The 27,872-nt window shown below is 41.9% G+C and overlaps 1 protein-coding gene across 5 annotated transcripts in view; it reads left to right on the forward strand.

The window, feature by feature from the left end:
• Window positions 1–15,537, forward strand: part of KDM6A (lysine demethylase 6A) — a 278,230-nt gene extending 262,693 nt beyond the window's left edge. For all 5 annotated transcript variants that reach the window (XM_048864912.2, XM_048864944.2, XM_048864934.2 and 2 more), the window contains 5 exons: window positions 915–1,102; window positions 2,365–2,506; window positions 11,401–11,527; window positions 12,464–12,634; window positions 14,656–15,537. In XM_048864912.2, coding sequence (XP_048720869.2) covers window positions 915–1,102; window positions 2,365–2,506; window positions 11,401–11,527; window positions 12,464–12,634; window positions 14,656–14,685 — 658 coding nt within the window. In that variant the 3' untranslated portion in view covers window positions 14,686–15,537. The remainder of the gene's footprint in view (window positions 1–914; window positions 1,103–2,364; window positions 2,507–11,400; window positions 11,528–12,463; window positions 12,635–14,655) is intronic.
• The last annotated feature ends 12,335 nt before the right edge of the window (window positions 15,538–27,872 follow it).

Here is a 27,872-nt window from a genome sequence, read left to right on the forward strand (position 1 = left end):
AAAGGTCAAAAGACACGCTTCATGAACAATTTCAAGTAAGATGTGGAGAAGGATAAAAGGAAAAGCAGTTAGTGATTGAATTATTGATGACTAGTAGATCATATGTATTTGTTCACTGGAAGAAATTTGTATGAGCCAGAACTCTTCAGCTGATCTGACTGCAATTTATAATTAACAGTACAATTATTATATATTAGTTAGCATATAGGTTGTACTGTTGAATTGGTGGGTTGGAGAATTAATTCAATCACCATAGCAACTAATACCTTGGCCTCTTTACTGAGACTGTTCAGAAGAGAGCTAGTGGTGGTGGTGATGTTGAAGATGTGTTCACTAGTCACTATGCCTTGTCTAATCTAGACTTCTTTCCTAAAATTTCCCACCATTGCTACCATCCAATTGTGGTAGCAATATTGGAGTGCTAGAGTAGAAAAGGCAGCAGCAACCACTGGCATTTTGAACACCATGTTGTGCAGACCTGCTCTGAGCGGTGACAGTGGTTAAAATGCCTGTAGTCATTCCACACTAATATTATGTTGATTGCGACTACCAGTGGAGTTGTATTAGTGATAGCAATACTGGGAAATGTTAAGAAAAAATATTGTAGACAAAAACCTGGATAATAAATGGAGGCCATCAGCTCATTTCACACATGCAGCCAATTGCTACATACAGATTCAGAACATAATGACCATCCACTGGATTCAAATCAGCCACCTAGAGAAGAAAACATTGGGGGGTTTATTTTTTATTTTTTACCATTTCCTGTGTCATCAATTACTAGTTGGAAGCATTTGTAATAGTGATTGCTGTATGCAAGTATTCTGATTAACTTAACTTTATCTTGTCAGTAGGCATAGACCCCTAATTTATCTATTGGTAAATGTGGAAGACTTTTTTTCCTATTGTTGCAGAAATAATATGAATTTCCTAATGGGCTCTTGGTGGCCTAACCTGGAAGACTTGTATGAAGCCAATGTCCCAGTTTATAGGTTTATTCAGAGACCTGGGGATTTGGTGTGGATAAATGCTGGCACTGTTCATTGGGTTCAGGCTATTGGCTGGTGCAACAACATTGCTTGGAATGTTGGCCCTCTTACAGGTATGGTGAAATAATATATATGGTGACATAGATAATTTGTTCATATTGTACCACATGCATCCCAACTCTCTTGGGCTTTTTGTATTAATTTATCATATTTTACTAGATAAAAATTGTATCTGTTTCAACACAAACTGTATAATGTTAAAACCTGAAATGTTTTCCTCTGAAGGAAGACTGAAAACATAAGCACCACAGTCCTTTCATGATTTATTTAGACTAAGCTTCACCACAATCGTGACTATAAACTTTTGTATAAAGAGAAAAAAGAGAAAGGAAATGATTAGATTAACTCACTCTACCTTGCACTTCACTTCCTTTCTTTCTCCTCTCCTCATCCTATTCATCCATCTAGGAAAGAGGTTGCACAGGTGAGGAGGACTGACCATCCAGTTAGTTTTTTCAAGACCATTGAGCTCTCCTATTTTTAATAATAACAGGCAATTATAAACCAGTATAAAATCTTGAGTTTTTAAAAAGCTCCAGGAATGTTAGCTTTAAACCCACAGCTACAAGAGAATTATGTAAAGTCATTAGGGTTCAAACTGGTATAAGCAGAAAAATAGAAAGATAATCTCAGAGAATGGGAGGAAACTCAGCAGACAAAAGAGGACCAGTATGTAGCTCAAAAAATAGCTATTTTCTTAACTAGTAATGCACACGACAAACTTTATTTTGGTTTAGTGCTATAAGCAGTATCATTCCAAGATCACTTGAATTGACTGGCATTCCCTGAGCAGCAACACATGTGCAACAAGACATTCCTTATGTTGCTTAGCATAAATTTAACATGCCTAATCTATCACAACAAACCTCTCTCTATTGTGTAATCTGTCTAGAAATTGCGTATTGTAAATATGACAGAATTGTAATATAGAATTGGATGGAACAAAGGCAGCTGCAGAAACTAGCAAATTAGGTTTTTAACCCTAAATATTTGAGAATTTAAATTTAAAAATCCCGTTTTTAAAGAAGTGGTCTCTGTTTACTTTTAAAATAAAACCGTTTTAAAAACCATTACTTTATTTAAAAACGCTTTTTCAAGTTGTTGTGGAATTGTGTATGCTCTCAATATTCTAAATATAAGGGACTATTGTGTAAAAATTTACTTTCAAAGCTGTAAAAATTGTAATGGCAACCACTGTAGCATACAGTATGTAGTTTTCTCCAATCTTACAAAATTCAGGTTTTGAGGATGACCAGGAGATCATCTTGTATCCTTTATTGGCTTATCTGAAAGTTTCTGTAACTTTTTCTTCTAGCCTGTCAATATAAATTGGCAGTGGAACGGTACGAGTGGAATAAACTACAGAGCGTCAAGTCAATAGTGCCGATGATTCATCTTTCGTGGAACATGGCACGAAATATAAAGGTCTCAGATCCAAAGCTTTTTGAAATGATCAAGTAAGTGTATTTTAAATTTTTGTGTATCCATTTCGACAGTTGACTGTTCTTATTTTGAAAAAACAAGGGTGATCTTTTTTATTTACAGAATAAATAATATCTTTCGAGTGAAATCCATTATGTGTTTAGCATTACATTAAATGAATGCTGTTTTGATGTGGTGAATTAGGTATTCAGTGTAATTTTTAGGCCTAGATTTCCTGATATTTTTATCTTAACTGTGAGCTCCAGAGTTTTTTCAAAAATATTTTAGGTTTCAATCTTGCAACTTGTATGCAGACAGACCTCTGTTTACTCTGATGGGGCCCTGCACGAGCACAAGGGTCTGCCTATATATGACAACAAGTTGAAAGATTGAGCCTTCTGCTGGCAGTAAACTTCAGACTCAGGGTGAGCATGTTTAATTATTTTTAAAGTTAAACTAAATATTTTAATAGTAAATTTACTTGTTCGTTTCCAGTACTCACATTTAGCTGATTTATATCCTATCACCAAGAGAGGCAGGGAAAATATTTTTGACAAGCAAGGAGGCAGGGTTTGGAAAGCCTCTTCTCCCTCCCCCTCCCCCCTTTCATTTGAAGAGTCCTGCAGCTGATTAAATTAAGTCAATGAGATGGTAACATTCTGGGTTCAAAATTGAGCATTTTCAAAAGTGTGTTTCCCAGGTTCAAGTCATAGAATCATAGAATATCATAGAATATCAGGGTTGGAAGGGACCTCAGGAGGTCATCTAGTCCAACCCCCTGCTCAAAGCAGGACCAACACGAACTAAATTATCCCAGCCAGGGCTTTGTCAAGCCTGACCTTAAAAACTTCTAAGGAAGGTCATCTTTAACATATCTTTCATGCCATACAAAAATAAATCATCTGGCATCACTTCCACCCTCTGAAATCCTGAGAAAGCAGATGAGTATTCCAGCATATTTTACTCCTGAGGGAATTCTGCGCCAAGAAAGTAAAAATTCTGCACATGGTATTTTAAAATTCTGCAAATTTTATTTGTCAATAAATAAATGCGGAGGCTCAAGCATGGCAGTGGGGAGCATAGGCCATTGGCTGCACAGAGCTGGGAGATCGCCGTCGTCACCATCACCCAGGACAAAGACTCAGTGGTGAGGCTGCTCCAGACCCTGACACAGCACACAAGGCCTAGGCCTGCCCCAGAAATACCCCGGAGCCCTGTCCCTCCACGCCAAGTGTACCAGGTGTGGGCAGGCAGGCTCAGAATAGCAGAATCCAAGTAGGGAGGGCCTTAGTGTGGGGAGATCCAGGTGTGGGGTGAGAGGGTTCTGTGTGGGGTTATCTGGGTGCAGGTGGCTCAGTGGAGGGTCCGGGCGCAGGACAATGGGACTGCATAGGGGTCCAGTGAAGGTGATTGGGGCTCAGCAGGGGTGTTCTGGGTGTACGGGGGGAGGGAATCTGGTGCTGGGGGAGTGGGGCTTAGGTGAGGGTCCGGGTACAGCTGGTTGGGACTCATTAAGGTGGGGGTCTGGGTGCAGGAGCTCATTGGGGTGGTCCAAGCTTCGGGGTGGGGCTTCTCGGGGTGGGAGTTCAAGTGCAGGGGACTCGGGGGGGGTCTGGGGGGAGCCTCAATGGGGGGGTTGGGTGTAAAGGGGCTTCAGATGCAGTGGGTGAGTCTCGACAGAATGAGGGTTGAGGTGCGGGGGCCTCGGTGGGGGGTTCTGGGTGCTGGGGGTGAGGCTTGGCAGGGGTGTCTGGGTATGGGGCCATCCGGATGCACTGGGGTTGGGTGGACAGGGGAGCAGCTCCCCACACAGTCACCTCTCCCTCCATGACTGCGGAGTGATGGGGGCAGGAAGTAAGGGGAGGATGCGGAGCTTCCTGCAGCCAAAGGAGGTTTCCGGGGGTGGGTCTGCCCTGGCCATTCCTTGCAGGGGAAGAGGAAGTCCCATCCTGCCCATCCCAGCTGGGACTAGTAGGTGACCCAGCACAGGATAAGAACCACTGGCAGGGATGTCCTCAGCATCGCGCCCTGTGGTGATTTACGTCTCCAGTGGCTGCTCCAGGCACCCAAAATGACACACCTGTGCTGCTCGGAAGGGGCACACAAGCGCTATTGTGGCTTCCCTTTGCTTCCCTATCAGAAAGTCATTTTTCTGCAGTGAAGCAAAAAACTCTGCGGGGAACGTTAATTCTGTGCACGTGCAGTGGCACAGAATTGCCCCAGGAATAATATTCTGTGGGCCAACATATTCGTGAGCTTTTGGGTCACTCCGGGCAAGGTAGAGGAGAATGAATTTCAGAGTAAATGACTCATCACAAAGAATGCCCTGCAGCTCTCATCCTTTTAAGCTGAGGGGGCTTATAAATCACCTTGAAGATGACCTGTAAAAAACTGGGTTTAACCCTGCAAGAGAGAAAATTACAGCAGAGAGTATATTACACTCGCACCCCTCCCCTTTAAGGATGTATTTAAAAAAAAAAAAAAAAAGTCAGGGTATTTTCCTGATGCTTTTTTACATTAGAAGTTTGTGTTCTGTCTAGGCTGGAACACACCCTGATGATTGGAGAACGAACGAAATGGTGACAGCACAAATGCCAAGATTGGAAGTTGAGGGGGAAGGGATTTTTAGACAGACTGTTTAAGAGTCTGTGTTTTAGGGGATTGTGAACATCTGTATAGCTTCAGTGACTAACTTTTTGGATAAAGATGCCTTTATTAAAAATTCAACCTCCTTACCCTTTCAGTTAAGATGCTAGAGCTCACAGTAAGCATCCTTGGGAAGTCCCAAAGATTCTCCAGCAAACCCAGGGAAGTCTAAACTATTGCTTTCTGTTTGACTAACAGCTGCTGGGAATCTAATTAGATGCCTAAACTGCAAATGTACAAATGAAGAACCCCCTTAATCAGATGGCAGATATAATCTTTTGCCATACTTTGCAGTTGTTTTCCCCAGTCTACCCAATATCTCTTCTGTCTTACCTGGATTAAGCCTCATCCAGTGAGCCATCACCCAGCCCACAATTTTTGCTAGACTCTGAAACAAGTGTTTGTTCATACTTATCAGGTTAGTTGAAATGGAGACAGAAAGATGTAGTCAGCATACAGAACATACTGCAATCCATATCTCTCCTCTAGCCCTCATTTCGGCCCCATATATAGAGAGAATAGGGGTTCCAACTGATACTCTCTGAAAACTCATTTGAGTGCCCTTGGGAGAGAAGAACCATTGTCCAAAACTATCCACTGGACCTGCTCAAGGGGAAAGGGATGGGGCCGCCTGAGAGTAGCTACGTCCACTCCTGCTAGCTTCTGTGTTCTATTACCAACATTTTATAGTCATTGGTTTCAAATATAGCTCATTAAATATCAGCATGAACACTTGATCTTTATTCATAATCGGAAGAGATTATTTATCAATGCAACAGATGCCAGCTCTGTGCCAAATGAAGATTTGTATCCAAATGGACACAGGTCAAGGAAATCCAAGGCATCTAGATAGTCTAAAACAGTCCCCTCTTTTGGGAGTTAAGTACCAAAATAGGTAGGAAACAGGGTAGAGGAAGAGTTTTTGCTGAAATAAAAAAGTGATTTGTGCTTCTCATTTGAAAAATAAGCAAAAATGTTCTTCAGTGACATAGAGGCACTGGCATACGTGACAATGAGCACTATTTAAAACTAAATGTGAATGCATATACCTGTAAATGTTTGCGACTATTGTGCAAGGGAAAGAATTAAAATGTACGCATTTGAAAGAAAGTTTGAGCATCTTAAGACATCACAATAAGTATGCAACCCAGCATTGTCCTTTTACATAAAAGAAAAGAAAAAGGACTAGAAGCTTATAAAAAAGCAGTGTTCAAAGATCTGAAGGTGGGGCTGAAATTGTTTGGGGAACCAAATAAAAATATTCCAAATAAGTTAAGATTGCTCTGAGAAAAGACACCCCCATCTCCCAAAAAACAAACAAAAAAATCCCCTGATGATAATAGCAGAAGTGTCTAAAGGGAATAAGAAAGGCATTTACAAATATATTGGGGCAAAAGAAAAAGGAAGTAGTAGAGAGTGGGGACACATTAATGAATGAGTAGGGAGACAGTAATTCTAAAATGATTGCAATACTCAACAGCTTTATAGGGGGAAAAGTCATTTTGGATGAAATAAAGAAAATGGGGTTTGTGTAACTAGAAAGCAGTGAAGGGATATTGATTATAAAAGCATGGGTAAAAGGATACTTAGGAAATAATGAATATGCCCAAATCAGCAGATTCAGATGATACACATATTTACCCAGGATATTTACACCAGAGTAGACAAATTACTGAGGGATATATTTATAGAGAACAGCCCTGCATCAAGGGGGGATGGACAAGATGAAAACCAGGTTTTGAAAACTTCATCAAATATATAAAAGTTCAGATGCAGACCTCGTTACCATTTCTCACAGAAGAAATCAGACTGACATCCCCCTCACAGTGGGTTCACCCTATGTCTGTACTAGACTGTAAGGTCTACCCTTTTTTACCACAAACCTATCCCAAACCCTAATAAAGTATACTACTTAGAGCAGTGTTTCCCAAGTTTTTGAAAGCTGAGCCTGCCTTGAGAAAAGTGAAATTAGTTGTGCATCCCTTCAGCCCCACTGTGTGGTGTTAATTTGTACATCTTTCAACTGCCCCCTCCCCTTAACAAGTCCTTCAGCATTACACACGTTGGGAAACACTGATGTAGATTTTCATAATTATACTTACTCTTCTTTCTTATGTGCTTTGATTAGCAATGAAATACTTTAAAATGTCAATATTGTTAACTATCATCATTGGCATCACAGTTTTCAGGCTCTCTAAAAGCTCAGGCAGATATCACTGCAACATCTGCTCGTTTTGAATGCTTTCTTCACAACTGTAACAGCTAGAAAACTTTTTGGCAATGAAAGCTGAGACTCTGAAGAACAATTGCGGGAAGGGCTTTTAGGCCTGCCCAAAGAACCCATCTAAATATTCATATGGGAGCACAAAATATTGACAGTTGTTTTTTTTTAATTTCTTTTTAATTCAAGGCATACTTCTTAAGCAAGTAGCATATCAGACTTTTTTCCTAAATTATTAAACTAATAAATTACTTTATTGTGCTCTTTCAGTTACAAAAACAGGGTAGCCAGCAAATAGAATAGACAGAAAATTAAAAGGTGTCTTTCCAGTCCTCAGATGTCTGATGCTGGACTAATCCCACCTGCTGCCTTCCTATCATTACCCCAAACTGATAAAAACTTAATTGCCTAATCTCAAAGGTGTGATTGCAATGGCATGTTGGAGAGAGCTGGGCTGATTAGGCATTGCATGTACCAACAGCCTTCATAGATGTAATGTATTTGATTTTCTGCAGCCAGCAAATTATGGACCCCGCCCCATATGACCCAGAAGTCTGCATTATTCTTAATGGCAATTCAGTGCAAGAACTAAATAAATTAAATAAACTCATATGCTTGTAGCATAATTATATAATATGATGGCTCTTAATGAGCAATTGTATAACTGAAATTTCATATGCATTCTCTCAAAGCTACTCAGTTTAGATTTAAATATTGGTAAATGCCGTCTGATGGGCTAAATGACAGTTGACTCATATTTTGGGTGACCAGACATACTGTTTTTAAAGGGACACTCCCATATTTAAGCCCTCCTGCAGGTGTCCCAACTTTTTTTTTTTTAAATGGGCATGTTATCCTGTATTTTCTGACTCCCTCCCCCCCCCCCCCCATCAGTACTGGTGGATCCTGCTGCTGGCCTGATCCCTGCTTGCCAGCAGCCCACCCACCAGTGGTTAGTGGAGGGTCCAGTGGCCGATGATGGGGGTGGGTGTGCAAGGCTGGTGACGGGGCCAAGTTGCAACACGTGGGGTCCCCTGCTCCCCATGCTGGTCCGAGCACTCAGCTTCCCGACAGCTTTCTTCCCCCACTGCCTCAGGCTGGACTGGGGTCCCAGGAAAGCCCAAGATACTCCAGGAGCTGAGCCCTGCATGTGCCAAAGCCTCGCACGGTGCTGTCATGGGGAAGCCTCTCCACCCCTTAGCTAAGCTCTGGAGTGGTGTGGGGGAAGCCATTTCAAGCCTGTTCATGCCCCAACCCTGCAGGCTCCACAGCACCCCCCAGGCAGGGGCTTAGCACCCTCTTCAACCCTCACCCCCGCACCCTGGGTCCTGCCCCCAGGGAGCTCAGGGCTGCTTTGTCCCGAGGCCCCCTCCCCTACTGAGCCACCTCTCTGGTCAGGTTCCCTGGGCCCTGGTGCACAATGCATCATCAGGGCTTAACCCCTTCCTGCCCGTGTTGTAGCCGGGGGACAGGAGGCGGCTGGGTTATGTCCATGGCCAGCGGCAGCCTGGAGGTGTCTGCCTTTCGACTGTGCAGGCAGGAAGGGACAAGCTGCATCCAGCTGCAGGGGTTGGGGGAGTAGAAGAGATGAGCTCTGCAAAGACATGGGCCAGATCATCACTCCCTCCCACTCCTCTCCTGTGGCTGGAAGCAGCTCCCTTCCCTTCCTCCCGCACAGTGCCAAAAGGCTGCTGCTGGCCACATTCTGATGTGAACCCTGGCAGAAATCTGGTGGGGGAGCATGTGACCCTGTGTGCCCCCACTCCCCAATATGTTGCCTCGGGAAGACACAGCGTTCTTCCTGGCAGTCCAGCCAGGCATGGAGGGCAGAGAGCGCCAGGAGGGAGTGGAGGGCTGGCTGGACACACACACACACACACACACACACACTCACTCACTCACTCACTATGGGAGAGTGTGTGTGTGTGACCTCTTCCCGTCTGAACCATAAAGCCTTAAAGATAAGAAGATAAATAAAAAGAATCCAACTACGTAGTATTTCTTTTTAACAGGGGCTCAGTCAACTTGATGTTAATTTGAATGTTTATACTGCATAGTTCTGATTGATTGACGTTGAACTCACTTGAATACGAATAATTTTATCAGGTGTCCTTTATTCAGCGTAGGGGAATATGGTCAACCTACTCATATTTTATTAGTAAGGACAAGTGCTGTGTATTTCTTACCTTTCTTACAGAGATATATCTATTTTTAAAATGTTTCATAAAATTTTTTTTTGGTTTTGATATAAATTAATTCCCTGATTTCCTGCAGCAAAACTTTTTCAGGTGGTTAGCTCTTGTCTTCTCTGACTTAATCATTCCTGCTTTTGTTTGACATAATCTCAGACCTTTTCTTTTCCATTGGATAAAGTGATTTAAGTCACTTGATACTAAAAAAAAAATAAAAAAAATGTGGTTTAAACTTTGTAACACTAATTTAATTTGAATGTGCTATAGCAACTTTAGATTAAAATTTATAAAGTGCCACTACATTCAGGGTATCTTATTTGAATTTTACTAAGTTTCTATAGTCAAAAACCAAAATATTGAAAATTAAGGACATGATCCTACAAATACTTAAGATAGGTACACATAGTATAAGATTTACTTACGTGAATAACCCCTTTCATTGACTTCAGTGGGGGATTACTTGTGCTTGAAATTAAGCATGTGTGTAAGTGTCATACATGAGGGGCTAAAACTGTATTTGTATTAAACATTTCTTATAGTGGCATAAAATCTGTCACTTCAAAAAAAGAATTCTCCATGTTAGCAATGAAAAGTTATTTAGACTTCAAATACATTATCAAAGTTATTGAGAACTTTTATATTCACAGGCCAAAAAATGTTTCGTTTTTTTAATAGCCTGCATTTTAGCTTTTTCAACTTTTGAAAGTTCAGTATGTCAGAAGGTGGAGTCAGTTGCTAATGTAGAATGGGCTTATTTGCAAGTTTGAGTTTGTGTTGCTCTTGCAATACAATACTAACAAGTCCCTGGATTTAGGTGTTGCAGGGTGGGGGACGAACATAAAGTCTCAATGTAGTATCTAAAATTTTCCTAACATAAAGAAACTAGTATAAAACATACATTAGCAATTTAAGACTATACAGTGAAAAGAAAGTAAGGAACTAGCACTGTGTTTGAACAATGTTTTGGGGGGCGGGAAGGGGAAATAAAATTTTTTTCCACTGAGTTTTCCATCTAGCATTTTTTCTTCCCCTTATGTTTTCCAGTGTGTCTGTAATGTATGTAGCGACCCTTTGGAGAGGAAAATCAGAGTACTGCTCAAATGCAAAGGATAGTTAAGAACTGAAAATTATTGTAAATGACACACACATTTGAAATTAAAAAAACTCAGGTGATCCATTTTGGCCCGCTTATGAGAACACACTTGTAGTTCACATAATATTGGAAAGTAAAATGATATATTGCTTGACAGGATGAGCTAAAATTCAAATCTGTTTTTTGTCATTTACATAAAAATATTGCAAACAATTGTAAATAGTCATTTGGGAGCACACTAAGCTTTTCTTCCTTAATGCAGTAAGCAAACCAATATCAAAATTTTCTTCCATTTTTAGTTAATATTTTTCTAGAGAAATCTACAGAAAATATTTTCTGAAACTAGTCCAGGTATTTTTTTCTCCTAATCTATAATAATTTCTACCAAAATTCGAGTTTCTGGACTTTAGGTCACTGGAAGACAGTTGTGTTGAGGAAATGATTTCTTTTTAGGAGGGTGTTAGTGTAAAATGATACCTTGGGTCGGCAACATAATGCTTTGAGTTTCATATATGAAATGTAAGCTGTTTGTTTTATCCCAGTAAGTCAACCAAACTTCTTATTGATAATGTTAGATTAAAACAGTTGTATAACTACAGTACACTAAAAAGCACAGTATTTCACTGTTTAAAGAAGTTTCATTTGCTCCAATTAAAATGAAATATACTGACTGTGGTGGGGGTTAATGTTGAATAAATCAACAGATAAAGTTTAGTTTTGAACTGAATGTAGGGGAAATATTTGTGTATAATTCTTTACTTTTGATTTCTGTGATAGGTATTGCCTGTTGAGAACTCTCAAGCAGTGTCAGACATTGAGGGAAGCTCTAATTGCTGCAGGAAAAGAGATTGTCTGGCATGGGCGAACAAAGGAAGAGCCTGCCCATTACTGTAGCATTTGTGAGGTCAGTAGAAGTAAAGAACTTTGCAATTTTAAATTGATCTATTTTTGGGATGTCTTCCATTATTATTGCTGCTGTTGTTAATTTTGTATTTCTTTATTTGCATTACAGTAGCACCCACTATCTGCTAGCTGCTGTAAATAGATATATGTAAGAAGACACAGTTGCCATCTCCTAAGACCTTACAATCTAATCTTTTAGATATGGGCTGTATTTTGCTAAACTCTCTTTTTCAGTGGACATGTTACTCATGCAATATTTTTCCATTATCTGGGATTCTTAAAAAAAGGCTCATCCCATCTGTATTGAATGTGATCCGCTGAGCTTCATTTTTAGAATTTTATTTTATTGTATTTCACTGGTCAGAAATAGCCCCAAAGAGAGAGAGAACTTTGGTGTGCACTCTTCATAGAACATCCCTGTCTTGCTAGGTGTTTTGATTCTCCCTAGTATTTAATAATATGTTTTTGCAGAACAGAATAGCAATTTTGCTAAAGACCAAATGAAAAGCATCATTTTAGCACTTCTTGTCCCAAGCTGAGAAGCCAAAAAAGGGGGGGCACTGAAAATTAGTGGGCACTTGAAAATGTTGGCCTTAATTTCTCTTTTTACCCATCTGCAAAATGGGTATAATGTTTACAGTATGTACCTTACAAGTATAACTCTCAGATTATGAAACTCGCTTGGTAATATTCGCCTGCGTTTTCTTTAGTGCCTTCATTCAAACATCTTAATCTAGTAGTAGAAGTAGACATGAGTTGGAAGAGTTCCTACCTCTGTGACTGAACCCCAGAAGTGTGAATTTTTCTTGCGCTACCTTGTCTTTTTTCTATGTGCACGTGCACACAGTCAGAATATAAATCCCAAACCAGCCAAGCCTTATTTTCTGTAGCTTTCCAAAAAACAGATGTCAACTCTGATTTGTTTCCTGTTACACAGGTGGAAGTCTTTAATCTGCTTTTTGTCACCAGTGAGAGCAATTCTCGAAAGACCTATGTTGTACATTGCCAAGACTGTGCGCGAAAGATAAGCGGGAATCTGGAAAATTTTGTGGTGCTAGAACAGTACAAAATGGAGGACATGATGCAAGCCTATGACCAATTTACATTAGTAAGTTATATTCAGTGGGTGAAAAACTATCTTTGTAAAGCTGTTGTATGTTGTGTTGGTACCTATTTGTATATGAATACCTTGGATTTTCTGGTTCAAATGGATTTCTGGAATTATATTTTCCGTTTTTACAGAAAAAAATATTGAAGGGACAGAAATGCATGGAAAAGTACAATAATTTACTACAGAGTGTATAAATGAGTTTCTGGAGAAAAACAGTTGTTAAAATTTACAAGGATGAGGCTTAAAATTCTAATATAGAGGCTACCTGAAGATCATGTCTGGATCATATAGAGACTAGGCCATTCATAACTTGGGGGGGGGGGCAGTTTGCCCTGGGACCCCCATTTGAGAGGGCCTCCAAAATCACCACAGGGCAACTGTGCCAAATTTGAGTGACAGGCATTGCGACCTGGCATATGGGGTCTCAGCGCCATTCAGGTTTGGCTCAGCCATCCCTTCATCATCATGGAGGAGCAACTGGGCCAAATTTGAGTGAAAGGCATTGTGACATGGCACACAGGGTCGCAGTGCCACTGAAGTGTGGTGCCTGCCATTGATTATTGTTGGAGGTGACTTGCCCATCCCAACTGGGCCTGTATCCAGACACCACTAGCATCATTGCACTGGGCCTGGGGCAACCTGCCAGGCTGAGAGTCTGGAGGTAGGAGTGAATTGAGGGTTCTGGGTTACTGCTCCCACTGGCAGCCGGACTAGAGCTCTGGGAGAGGTGGAGTGAGAAGTGGCTCACTGGCTGCATGCAGGTTGGAGTCCCACTGTTATCTCCACAGGGAGGCAGTGACCCCACAGGCCTGGGCCCTTTCTTAAACCCACCCCATCCCATTGTGTTAAACTTTTCATTTCCATGGTAATTTTTTTGGAACGGTGGAGGCCTCAGTTTAAAACTTTGCCCTGCACCCCCAGAAACCTCTGTGTGCCCCTGGATTGTGAGAAGAAGAATAAAAATAGTGAAGCTGAGAGAATAGCACCATGTTTAAGAGAAACTCTGACGTCATTTCTAATAGGAAATAAAGAACCTGGCTTTCTCTCCGCTTGGCAAGAGAATTCTCTCAAACAATTCTGTTTGGGGCCTCCTTTCCATCTGAGTTATAAAGCAAAAACCCTGGTGTCCATTACCTTTGCCCATTTGTAGGCTTGTTCTGTATGGTGTAGCCTGCTGGTTTGAACTGTGCTAACGCATGATTGTCCATTCATTCCATATGGTTTTCAGTGTTGCAGGCAAGGTCAGATGTCTTGTTCATAATCAGAGTGAAGAGTGGTGCTGAATTGATTCATGATGCACCTTGCATTCACAGGAAAGTAGACAGTAGTTGGATAGAGCGTTCTGAGATGTTGTATTGTAATTGAATATGGCAGTCCAGAAATGACTATGCCTTTTGATTAATTTCTAGCTGCAATTCAGTGTTGGTTTGGATAAATGTTTTTTCTCTTTACTAGACTTATGAGATAAGTTGTAAGCTTTTAGCTAAGGTATCATGATTTAAATATCCAGGGCATTCTCAGTACGGGACCCTCTACTCTGGAATTTACTCCCTCCGTTCATTTAACAGAGCTCAAAATTGTTGGCTTTCAGTTCACATGTAAAAGACCCAAAATCATTGTTTGTGAAGCACTAAGATACTGAAGTGATTGTTACAGATAAGTCTATAAATATCTGTTCTCCGAGACTTCTTCTGAGATGAGCCAGAAGGCTTGTATGGGGAAGAGTTCTGTTGTCTAATTTTTAGCATGTTTATCTAGATAGTTGTTGTGATGGATGATTTAAAATAATTGTACCTGTGCCTAGAGAGTATTAATGTAAAATATTAATAAAATGAAATGCAAATTGTACTTGAATATGCAAAAAAAAATCACAAATGTGATCTTAAAAAAAATCCTGAAATATAAAACCAATGATGTTAATATGTCCCTTAAACTTTATACGTATTGTTTACACGGATCTTTATTGAATAACTGCATTTTGCCCATTGTAGAAAAAGTAATTTATTTTTTCTTTCCAGGCTCCTCCATTGCCATCCTCCTCATCTTGACATTTTTCCATGGACATTAAATGAAAACTTTTCTGATATTCAGGAAGTGACCCAGTTCTGCACCACTGATTTTTTTTGTAGCTATCCTGTAAGGCTGCTGGCTTGAAAGCTGTGTCTATGCAACCTTCCAAGTGCGGAGTGTCAACCAACTGGACAGGAGAGAGCACTGCCTCCTATTCCAGAACTCAAAATAAATAAAGCTCATCCAGCTGTACTTCAAAAAAAAATAATAATAATTCCATGTTTTGTATATATCTGACAAAACTGGCAACATTATACAGACTACTGACTTGAAGACCACCTCTTTTGTATTTCTCTGTTTCTGGGCTGATGAATTAGTTTCATCCATTTTTCCCCTTCAGAATTTCCCTTGGAAAAAGTACTAGCTTAGCTGGTCATTTCTTTGTAAGGTAGTTAGAAATTTTAAGTCTTTCTTTGGGCAACATTTTTTTTTAATGTGAAAAGTTAGGTGATATAAATTTTTTACGGCTTTTATGTTTTTCTGTCTTGTTTTGAAACCATGATGGTTACACTTTTGGTTCCTAAAATAAAATTTAAAAAAATTAACAGCCAAGTCACAAAGATAAATGGGTTGCACATAGACTAAGGAATAAACTTCAGATTTGTGATTTTTGTTTCTAATCTTGATGTAAATTTACACTATTTATAAATACATATTTATTGCTTGAAAATATTTGTGAATGGAATGCTGTTATTTTTTCCAGATTACCTGCCATTGAAATTTTAAGGAGTGCTGTAATTTCAAACACTACTCCTATTACATTTTCTATATGTAAATAAAACTGCTTAGCATTGTACAGAAACTTTTATTAAAATTGTTTAATGTTTAAAGTTTTTCTATTGTTTGAGTTTTAAAAAAGATTTTATGTACAGTGCCTAGGTTTTGTTCATTTTTGGACTCTGATTATATATATATTTTATATATACTCGTGTGTGTGTATATATAATATATATAGAATCTGAATATAAATATATGGATAAAAATTTAGAGCCTAAATTTCTCTCATTTTAAGTTTTACAAATATGGTAGATTTGAGATGTCTACTGTAAAGTATTGCTTACAAAAGTATGATTATTTTAAAAGAAATATATGGTATGTATCCTGAAGACATAAAAAACCCTTAAGACTGGTTTATTATTAAATTGCACTGTTTGCAATAAGAGGCTAATAAATAGTTGCTGCCAAAATGTAGCATTAGAAAACAAGTAGTGGCTAACCTTAAAGGTCAGAGAAGTAATGGGTTTGATAGGAAGTTTAGAATAATTTTAGAGGTTACATGAGAATGTTAACTATGGGCTTTGGTGGATATGGTATATAGAATTCAACCAAATTGAAATTTGTATCTTCCAATAGTCTCTGTTAACAAACTAAAATAAGACTTTGTCGTCTTGGTGTCAGTTTTGACCCAAAAAGGACATTGTTTTGTGGTGGTCTTTTGTATTTTCACATATTTTGTAATAGAAAATCACTGGTAAATTTTTGAAGCACTAGGTTTATTTAGGGTAACTTTATAATATATGACTGTAACACTGTTTGCAGTTTGAATTAATGATGGCATTTATTTTATTAAGTTGCTCATAATCTTTCTCAGCAGTTCCTTAACGCATTAAAACTAAATTTCAACATTTATAGTTTTCTTAGTGGATTAGAGTTGACTGATGCATAGAATTCTGCATCAAATAACAGAATTTCTCACTGTTTCTAGCGCGTAACCCAGCTGATTGCATTGTTACCTTTCCTGTACTCAGTGTGAGATGTTAGACACAAAGCATGCAGATATATTAATTAGCTAATAATTTGGTAAATATTGAACAGTGACTAAGCAATTGCCTCTTGTTTTTGTAGTTTAAAAAGAAAATAGCCTCCTTTAATCAAGTATCAGTAGAGCTTGGTTAAGTGCTGTTGCTGCAGTTTAACTAGTTATAAATAATTTTCACACCACTTTTTAGCTGTTGTTAGACAAAAGGGTATAGAGATTAAAATGAAGTATAAACTCTCATCCTCCTGCCAGCAAAATTATAAACTAGCTGTTAGGAAGCAAATATTTGCAGTTCTTTAACGCTAAGTCAGGGCTTTTGATAACCAATTCTGCAAATAACTTTTTTAATTATGTATTTTATGCAGACATATTGTAATCTTGAAAAACCATGCTGCAGCTTAAAAGTCACTCCTTTGTGGTAGCTTTAAACCAGAGTCAAAGCAAGAAAACTTACCTCAACTAATGGTAAACAAAAGATGCTCTTATTTCTTAGTGCTAGCAAAGAACATTGCCTATTAGGGAAAGAACTGTTGTGGTGTATTAACCAAAAGGGCTCTGCAGCTTTTTTTGTTTTTTCCTCTCTTGGAAAGGAGAGGATATCACATACTTTCAATAAAGGAATTTTTATTACAGCAATGATGCTGCAGGCGATCAGCAGAGAGAATACTGTGACAGTCTGACTGAAGGCTTTATTGTGGTTTTAAATTGCCATGGAGCTTTAACATTTTACAGTTACAATGTTTATCTTAATTACAGTATTCTGCTGAAATGTGGACAGTTTTTAGATCTATAAGCTGCTGTAATTTAGAATGCTTTGTGTTTCATTTTTATTAAAAAAGCACAAGTTCATATATATATATTATCAGTTGTAGTTATTAGAGATATAACTTTGTGCTGCTTAAAATGTGAGTTACCTGGTGTATGAGAGAGACCGTTATAACCATCACAGAATACCTATGAGCTCTCAACTCATGAAGATAAATGGCTTCTGAGCAGGACTAAAGGGACCAAAAGCAGCCTAATGTCCACAAATCTGTATCCCTTTTCAATCTAACAGTGGCCTTTTGAACTCAACATATGAACCACAGTTCAAGTGAATTCGATTGGCTCACGTACTTATGGCTACAGGTCAGTTTTGATGGCAAAATCAAATGTGTACGAGAATTAATAGGCAGTTCTCCTTCATAAAAATGGCCCACAGATGTAAAACTAATTTTTTTTAAACAAAACTAGCAGTGCTCCAGGCTATGAGTTTTGATGCAGGAGTTCTGCCAAGCCCCAGAGCATTTATAAAAGTAATACACTTCTTTTCAGGAATGTCTGAGTACAACCTATACATGACTAATAGATAGGGAAGGAGGAGGTATAGTAAAAGCATTTATAAAACCAATGTGATACACATTGATAGTTAACAGAGTAGTGGCAAAATATGCTGGCTAAAGAGTATTAAATGAGAAACTGCAGTCAATATACGATACAGACCCCAGGATTTGAGGAGAGCAAAATAAGTTCTTGCTCCTGGACCAACTTTGAAGGAGCTTGAAAATCAAAGGCTGTTGTACATTTGAGGAGGAAGAATGCTCTTGTGCTTAAGGTATTGGACTGGGGTGCAGGAAATTTGGTTTCAGTTCTAGCTCTATCATAAACTTCCTATGCTTATCTTCAGGAGGTCACTCAATCTCTCCCTGCTTCAGTCTACGTATGTAAAAAATAGGGGTAATACTTCCTACCTCACAGGTGTGGGGGGAGCTAAATTCAGAAGTGTTTGTGAAGTGCTCAGATGCTGCAGTGTTGTGAGCCATATGAGTAGACATTACTGTCCAGACATATGTTTGGTAACAAATACAGAAAAATGACCAATCAAAAATTTTACATAGGACAATTTCATGAGCCAGAAAACAAAGCATCCTGGATCTACTTTTTACTAATAACGAGACATATTTTGAAAAGGTAACTAACCTTTTGCCTTATGTTGCCTTATTGCGATGAGTGCGGGCTATTTGAATTCAGCATAATAAGCAATGGGTTCTTGAAATAAAGGTATTGGATTTCAACAAAGCAAACTTCGGGGGTATAATAAACATACTTGCATGGTGCCATGAGAGCAAGTATTAAAATCCATGAGTTGGGGGTGGAGGATAATTCTAAGAGGGCATATTTGAGATGCAAATAGACTACATTTCGGCTGGAAAATTAAAAGATGAACGAATAGGAAGTAGTCAGTGACTTTGAGAAATTGTTCAAAGACAAGTGCATGACTCAGAAAAGGGAGGGAACTGGAAAAGAAAAAAATACAAGCTTACAGGAAAAAGTATAGGCAGCCAAAAAAGCAGAGTAAGTTGAATTAACCCAAAGAAGTGCGAGTGCTTGCTCATGTCGATTCCATTCTAGGTGTGGGCATGCCCACATGCACAGTCGTCAGAGATTTTTGCCTTAGCTGTGTCCATAGGGATGGCTGTGGCGCCCCCTTGAGTGCCGCGCTCATGTGCTGGTATATTAGGCACCGCCAGCCCTACACCCTCTCAGTTCCTTCTTACCACCTGTGACAGTTGATCAGAGCGCCTCATCTTGCATTGCAAGAGCATTAGGCATTCTTTACAACCCATTGTCTGTCTTCTTTGTATATTGTTCATAGGTACTTTAGTTAACCATTAAGTTAAGTATTAGGTTAGTTTAGTAGTTAAAGTCCCAGCTGGGACTCCTCTGCCCAGGAGCAGGGCATGCCCCGTTCCCCCGGCTTCAAACCATGCTCTTCATTCAACAGGCCAATGCCTGTTAGTGATCCCCATGACAACGGTTTGAAGTGCTTGGGGGAGCCCCATAGAAAGGACAAGTGGCAGAATCTCCTGACGGCTTGGCTGCTGCATGGTTAAATGCAGAGGAGCAGGCATGCTCGGCTGGTGTCCAGTGGGTTCTGTTGGGCAGCAGAAAGCCCTCCACCAGAGCAATCTACCTGGCCAAATAGAAGTAGTTAACTTGTTGGACCTCGAATAAAGGCATTTGGCCAGAGCAGGCCTCACTGCAGTTAATCATGGACTACCTTCTGCATCTTAAGCTCCAAGACATGTCCATTTTATCTAATATGGTCCACTTGGCTGCTGTCTCGGCCTTCCATCCGCCGCTTGAGGGTAGGTCGGTTTTCACCCAGGATGTGACTGCCAGGTTCTTCAGGGGCCTCAAGCACCTCTATGTGTCTGTCAGAGACCCTGTCCCTCTGGGGGACCTGAATCTTGTGTTGTCATGGCTCACGGGACCCCCCACGAGCCTCTGACTTCCTGCTCTCTCCTCCTTTCCTGGAAGGTTGCATTCTTTGTTGCAATAACATCTTCCCACAGGGTCTCTGAGATGAGGGGGCTTACCTTGGAACCACCCTACGTGGTCTTATACAAAGACAAGGTCTACCTGTGGGCACACCGGCTTTCCAGCCCAATGTGATCTCTCGGTTTCGTATAGGCCAGGACATTTACTTACCTGTCTTTTTCCCAAAGCCGCATAATTCGGAGGAGGAGCATAGATTGCATTCCCTAGATGTCAGGAGGGCACGAGACTTCTACATTGAAAGGACCAAGCCATTCTGCAAATTGACACAATTCTTCATCAGGGTGGCTGACAGGATAAAAGGTCATCCAGTGTCTGCTCAAAGAATTTCTTCTTGGATCACTGCCTGCATTCACTGCTGCTGCAATCAGTCAAAGGTTCCCCCTCCAGCGATCGTTAACTGCCCATTCAACCAGGGTGTAAGCCTCTTCTGCAGTTTTCCTAGCCCAAGTGCCTATCCAGAACATCTGTAGGGCAGCCACCTGGTCATCCATCCACACGTTCACATCACCTTACCCAGCAGGCCTGGGATGATGCTGGCTTCTGAAGAGCAGTGCTGCAAGCCTCAAGACCATGAATTCTGAGCCCACCTCTGAGGATACTGCTTGTGAGTCAGCTAGAATGGAACTGACATGAGCACGCACTCGAAGAAGAAAAAACAGTTCCCTACCTTTTTGTAACTGTTGTTCTTCGAGATGTGTTGCTCATGTCCATTCCATTTCCTGCCCTCCTGCCCCTCTGAGTTGCCAGCAAAAAGGAACTAGGAGCGCATAGGGCCTGCTGCACCTAATATACCACCACAGGAGCGCAGCACTCAAGGGGGCGCCACAGCCATCCCTACGGACACCACTAAGGCAAAATCTCCAGTGACTGTGCACATGGGCACGCGCACACCTAGAATGGACTAGACATGAGCAACTCATCTAGAAGAACAACAGTTACGAAAAGGTAGGTAACCGATTTTTGGTTTTTTACAAATACATTGAGGCAATTAAGTAAGAATACTAAAAAGAAGGTAGATAAATTAAGCAGGTGTAGATAATTTTCATCCCATGGTCCTCAAGTAAGTAGATAATGAATGTATGAAACCATTAATTATTTCTGAAAAATCAAAATGTGGATGGTACCAACAAAGGCAATTAGTACCAGTTTTTTAACAGAGAAAAAAACATGCTTCTGGCAATTGCCATAAATAGAGCCCTGCACAGATACAAAAATTTGGCTCTTCATCCAATCCACATCCGTGGTAATTAAATTGTATCCAACCCACGAACCACAGTCCACCTTTTATATGGATCCATACCAGCATCCTCTAAAGCAGCGGTTCTCAACATCAGTGGACCGCTGGGGGCCTGGGAGCTGGTTTCAGGAAGTCCACAGCCCCATGGGGCAGAACACTAGTGCCCCAAGCCCTCTGAGGAGCTAAAGCTTGGATCCCAGTGCCTGCCGTGGGGCTAAAGCCCTGAGCCCTGGTGCCTCCCATGGGGCTGAAGCCCAGAGTACCATGGTGGGGTGGGGAGTGCTGGGGCTCCAGGCTTCAGCCCTGCAGCGGCTCCAGAATCCAGGCTTCAGCTCCGCAGGCGGACCCCCACCCTCTAAATATCCGTGGCTCTAGAGCTTTGCATGGATTAAAAAAAATGTGGATTCTCATCTGATCCACAAAGATGGGAAACAAAGAACTGCATCCACAGATATAAAGCGGATATCCATGGATTTGCAGGGCTCTAACCACTAGGTAAGTGCAATTTCAGTCCTTAATATCAGTTTTGGTGGGGGGGGGGGGTTGTTTTTGTTTTTTAATTAAGTGTAAAAATCTATTAACATAGCTCTTAATGGAACCTTTACAGTTATAACAGTATGGTTTTGTAAAGAATATATCATATAAGACCATCTATTTTTTTTAATAGAACTAAGTGATCAGGACACAAAGGGGATTGTGTAAGTGTAATATTTCTGTACTTTAATAGATTATTTGATACTATGCTGGAATGATTTAGCTGGAAGCTCGTCATTTTGCTGATGATATACAGGTCCTCTGTTCTTGGGTGCCCCATCCACTGGCTCCCTCCTGACCACCCATTTGCTGCCTGCAACTCCACTGGCACTTCCAATGGTTGTCAGTATCGTGTCTGACTACGAAGGGGCTGAATCGAGGAAGCTCAGATTTTTCTTCAACTAGTGTCCCTATGGTTGCTTCACTGTAGGTGTGTCTGGTCTGGTCGAAGAGATTCAGTAGCAGTGTCCACTGGGCCCGCACGTGTGCTGTCTCTCCCCATGTTGCGCCACGAGGCTGGCCAGTGTGCACAGGATAACCATCCTCAGTTCCTTCTCAATTGCTTCTGACTAGTGAAGGAGCTTTAGTGGTCTGTTTACAGATCATTAACTCTTTTACAATTGCTCATTTTTAGCTTCCTATGAAGCCTCTTTGTTTCTTTTCCTAGATCTACTGTTTATTTGGCCATTGCCTAAAAAAAAGAAAAGAAAAGAAAAAGGACTTTGTTCTTTTGTAAACCTTCAGTAGTGTGGTACCCCTCTGGATAAGGGTACGCCTGGCTCTCCGGGCTTCAAGAAGTGCCGCACTTGCAGTGAGGTGATCCCAGTCAAGGACCAGCACTCCCAGTACATCCTCTGCCTCGGCAAGGGCCACATCCAACAAAAGTATTCCCTCTGCTAGCAGCTCTGGCCAAGATCAGACAAGGACAGGGAGCTTCGCTGAAAAATTATCTTTATGGAGGCAGATCTCTGACCCCAGCCTTCCATCAGGCATGTGTCTTCCGCTCAACCTTCGACTTCAAAGGATAGTAGGTTGAAGAAATGGATTGGGGACTCCTCTCACAAATCAAAAAAGAGAAAGGGAAGTCCCCTCAGCAAGCCTAAGGATAGCTGAAAGTGATTGCCATCTTGCTTGGTATCCTCGGCACCGAGACCACAGTCTGGCACCCATGCTTCATGGTGACAGTCGGTATCCAGTACCGCTGGGAGCCCACAGTCCCTTTGGGCATGGGCACCATATCTTTGGTACTGAGACAGAGGGCAAACGTCCAAGGAAGTTGCTCCCAGTATGCTAGTTGATGTCAATACTGCCAGCGACAATAGCCCGCTCAGCACCGGAGAGACCAGTACAACCACGGTCTCCATCTTCCCCTGGCACTGACACGGTGACGATTGGTACCAGCAGAATTCCACCAGGCTGGTAACCCGGGCATGATGGAGGCACCCAACTCTCCACCCCTCAGTACCAATCTCATGGTGTATCCCCACAATAATGCCATGCTCTTCTATTGTCGAGTGAGGGGTTGAATAGTGAGCCTGAGGAGGGTTCACAGTACGCTTCCCAAGCTCCATATAGGACCCACTCTCAACAGGGTCTGGGAATGTACCCACAGATGGCCCCACCACCATCTTGGTACGGCCACCCATGGACACCTCTGCCACGTCCTGCACTACCACAATGGCCATACTAGGGCCCTTGGGTGGCACACCAAAAGCCTGCCTCACAAGCTTCAAGCATTGCCCGACAACCATGCAGGCACGCTCTTTCACAGCATCTAGGGCCTCAGAGCCTCAGGAAATGGAGGAGCAAGAAGATGACACAGAGGAGGAGGTAATGCCTGAAGCCATATCCTCTTCCCTGGAAAAAGTGGTCATGCCTTCACCACCATCCATGGCAGACGACTTCTGTCTGTTCCAGGAGCTGGCAAAAAGAGTAGCAGATGCCCTCTGCGTATCACTAGAGGAGGTCAGAGAGGCACTCCACCAGCTCATTGATATCTTCCACTCTTCATCTTCCTCAAAGCTCACCCTCTCAATCAACAAAGCCGTCTAAAATGGTGTGGCAAACCCTGGCATTGGTAGCCCTGATGTGCAAGTATGCAAACAAGAAATGTTATATCCCCACAAAGGAATCAGATTTCCTTTTCTTCTACCCGTCACCCAGTTCCATCAAGGTGGATGCTGTAAACTCTTGTGACCAACGACATCATTCCAGGACAGCACCCTACAACAGGGACTAGAATAACCTTGATCTCTTTGGCAAGAAGGCATATTCCTTGGCCACTTTGTAATTTCTTATTGCTAATTACCAGGCGCTCATGGAAAAATACAATTACATGAATTACAATAAACTGAATGACTTTATTGATAAGCTGCTTGAAGATCATCAGAAATCCTTCAAGGCCATCATTCAGGAACTTGTGGCAAAAACATAGCTGCAGTTGACTCTCAACACCACCGATACAGCAGCTAGATCCATCTGAACAGCTGTCATGATGAGACTGGCATCATGGCTGCACTTGTTAGGATTCCGAAAGGAGGTGCAGACCACAGTGGGGAACCTCCCCTCTCCTTCAAAGGTGTGGAACTCTTCGCTAAGGAAACCGACGCATTCCGTCACACCTTGAAGGATTCCAGGGTCACCTTCAGGTCTCTGGGAATCTACACATGAGGGCAAAAGAGATGTTTTAACCCCCCGTCCCAACACAGACCTTATTCATCTCAATTCCCATCACGGTGCCATTATGAACCACAATGAAAAAAGGGAAAATTCCCAAAATGTAAGCTGTCTGGTCCACAGTCTTTGACCCAACCTCCTGCCGCTAAGCACCACTTTTGATGTGCAGGTCGAGGTGCTGCAAGACCACTCCCCATTACTGTCTATGACCATGCACCCATTTGGCAGCATTCCACGGTGCCTGGTAACACAACATTGGACAAATAGGTCCTAGAGATTGTCCGATCCGGATACTCCATCCACTTCATCTCTCTACTCCCTCCACAACACCCTTCCCCATCACTCTTCAGGGACCCTTCTATGAAAGTCTACTATGACACAGGATAGATCAACTCTTCCAGTTAGGCGCTATAAAACCAGTTCCTCAACATCTATGAGGCAACAGGTACTACTCTTGTTACTTCCTAATACCCAAAAGGAAGGGAGGTTGGAGACCCATACTGGATCTCAGAGCTCTCAACAAATTTTCTCAAAGCTCATAAGTTATCGACGATCATTCCATCACTGGAATAAGGAGACTGTTTTTTGGCCCTCAACCTGCAGGACTCCTACTTTCATATTTCAGTACTACCAGCTCACGGATGATTTCTCTGATTCGCTATGGGACATGACCATTACCAGTACTGAGTTCTCCCATTCTGACTTTCATCAGCACAGAGAGTATTTTCCAAAGTTCTCGCAGTGGTAGCCGCTTATCTGTGCTTACAAGGGATAATGATCTACCCTTAACTGGATGATTGTCTCCACAGAGCCTGATTGCTCCAAGAGGCTCATTGAGCCTTCGCCACCACAAAACACTTGTTTACAGAACTGGGCTTTTTCAGATTAACACCCAGAAGTCGACCCTCACGCCAGTGCGGCACCTGGAATTAATAGGGGCTAACCTGGATGCTCTACAGATCAAAGCTTTCTTACCTCAACACAGGTTCCTGTCCCTGGTCTCACTCATAGAAATGGCTCAGTGCAGTCCTCAAGTACCAGCCAGACTTTGTCTCCAACTGTTGGGGCATATGGCGATGAACACAGCTGTGATACTGCATGCCAGACTCCACATGCAATTCCTCCAACTATGGTTCAGTTCAGTTTACAGATCAAACAGAGACAGTCTTGGCAAACCCCTGTCACTACCTACTAGGATCACAAACTCCTTGGGCTGGTGGAAGAACCCAGCCAATGTATGCAAAGGGATCCCCTTCTCACAGATGTCACCATCTTCACTTTTTACAACTGATGCATCACTCAGAAAATGGGTGCGCATTTAAATGGCCTCACAATGGAATGCAAATGGTCACCTGCGGAGATATCTCTACATATCAATGTCCTCGAACTGAGAGCAATCAGGAATGCCTGCTCCCTTTTCCTCCCACTGATATGTGATCCTGCTAAGATCCTAACAGACAACATAACCTGCATGTACCACATCAACCACCAGGGACAGGCCAGGTCACACTCCCTATACACAGAAGCAATGAGACTATGGAACTGGTGCATCTCTCACAATGTCATCTTGTCCATGGCTTACCTCCTGGGCATGCAGAACTCAATAGGAGACAACCTCAGTCGCAAATTCATGTACGATCACCAGTTAGAGATACACCCTTCACTGTTCACATGATGGGGAACACTATCCACAGACCTGTTTGCCACTTAGCGTGGACAATTCTTGTCCTGGTATTGCTCCAGGTTAGGAATGGGACAGCACACTTTGGGCGCTGCTTTTCTTCTCCCCTGGGACTCGGATCTTCTTTATGTCTTTCCCCCCATTTCCTCTACTGTTGAAGGTCCTGCAAAAAGTAAAAAGGGATGGAGTTCATATCATTCTGATTGCTCCTATCTGGCTGAGGTACTCCAGACCTGGTACCCTTACCTGACACAGCTTGCAACACGCCCGCTGATCACCCTTCCAACCATTCTGCACTTCCAGGACAAAGGGCATACCGTAGATCCCAACTTGGGGATTCTCTGCCTCAAAACATGGCTCCTGCATGGTTCCAGCACCTAGAAATTTCATGCTCAAAGGAAGTACGAGAGGTTCTATTACACAGTGTAAAATTCTCCACATGATATACTTACCTGCAGAAATGGTCCAGGTTTCAAATTTGGTGTGTCCCAACAAGTCTCTCCAATGTCAGCAACTCTTCCACATATTCTGGAATATGCTCTGACTCTTTTAAAAAATAATAATAATAATAATCAGGATTATCCCTAAGCTCTCTTAGGGTCCATCTCACAACCATGGTTACTACAAGGTGAGTAATTTCTTCTTCTTTGAGTAGTGGCCCTATGGGTGCTCCAATTTAGGTGACCCCCAAGCAGTACTCCTTTTGGAAGGCTGGGACTTCGGAGTGAGGTCAGTTACAGGTAACAGTACTGTGGAGCCGAAGTGGGTATTGGAGGCAGAGTCCCCGTTGACTGTATAGTGTTCTGCAAAGGTGTGGACTGATTCCCATTTGTCCTCTCTGCAGATCTCCAAGATGGGGACATCCTTGAAGACCGCAACAGATGAGGAGATCAATCTTGTGGAATGTATATGGCAGGAGTGGCCAAACTTACTGACCCTCCAAGCCGCATAAGTTCAAGAGCCGCAAGACATGCACAACCACGCCTGCCGGTGTGCTGGACTTCTGCCCTGACGCCCACCCATGGGGCTAAAGTCCTCAGACCTCCCTCCCTGTGGAACAGAAGCCCCTAGTCCCACCACAGGGCAGAAGCCCGGAGCTCCCCGCAGCCCAGTTTTGTAGGCGGAGAATGGGGGAGTCCTTTGGGGGGCTCCAGGAACTGCACTTTAACTGTAAAAGAACCACATGCAGCTCATGAGCCACAGTTTGGCCATGCCTGGTATAGGGATCGAATCAGAGGGTCATGTTACATATTTGGTAGCACTATTTGATGCAGTTCGAGACCCATTTAGAGATTCTTCGGGCTGATATCGCTGAGCCCTTGGATTTTTCCGCCACAAAGAAAAAACATCTAGGGGACTTCCTGAAGGCCTTTGTCCTATGGAAATAGAATGCTAGGGCTCTCCTAACATCTCAGGTATAGCCTCCCTAGTGTCTTGGTGAGACTTAGGTTAGAAGATTGGAAGGTGGATTGACTGGTTCATATGAAAAGGGGAGGTTACTTTAGGGATGAATTTTGGATGTGGCTTGAGTGAAACTTTGTCTGGAAAGAATACTGTGTAGGGGAATGCACCATCAAAGCTGCTATTTCCCCTATTCGTCTAGCTGAAATAATTGCTATCAGAAAGGCCATTTTCATGTATATGTACATTAGTGAACAGGGGGCCATGGGTTCAAAGGGACGCCTAGTCAGCCCTTTCAGTACCAGATTTAGTTCCTACAAGGGGATAGGGAGTCAAGGTTGAAGGAAGAGGTTTATTATACTCTTAAGGAACCTTTTAATGGTTGGGTGCAATACCAAATACACCTTTATGGGTTGGTTAAAAACTGATAGTTCTTCAAAACATGTTCCCCTATGGGTTCTACACAACCCACCCTCCTCCCATCTACTTCAGCATTCTCATTATGACTCTGTGGTAGAGAAGGAACTGAGAACGGTTAGCCCATGTGTGCTGGCTA

Source organism: Caretta caretta, chromosome 1, assembly GCF_965140235.1.
Source record: "Caretta caretta isolate rCarCar2 chromosome 1, rCarCar1.hap1, whole genome shotgun sequence".
Taxonomy (NCBI): Eukaryota; Metazoa; Chordata; order Testudines; family Cheloniidae; genus Caretta; species Caretta caretta.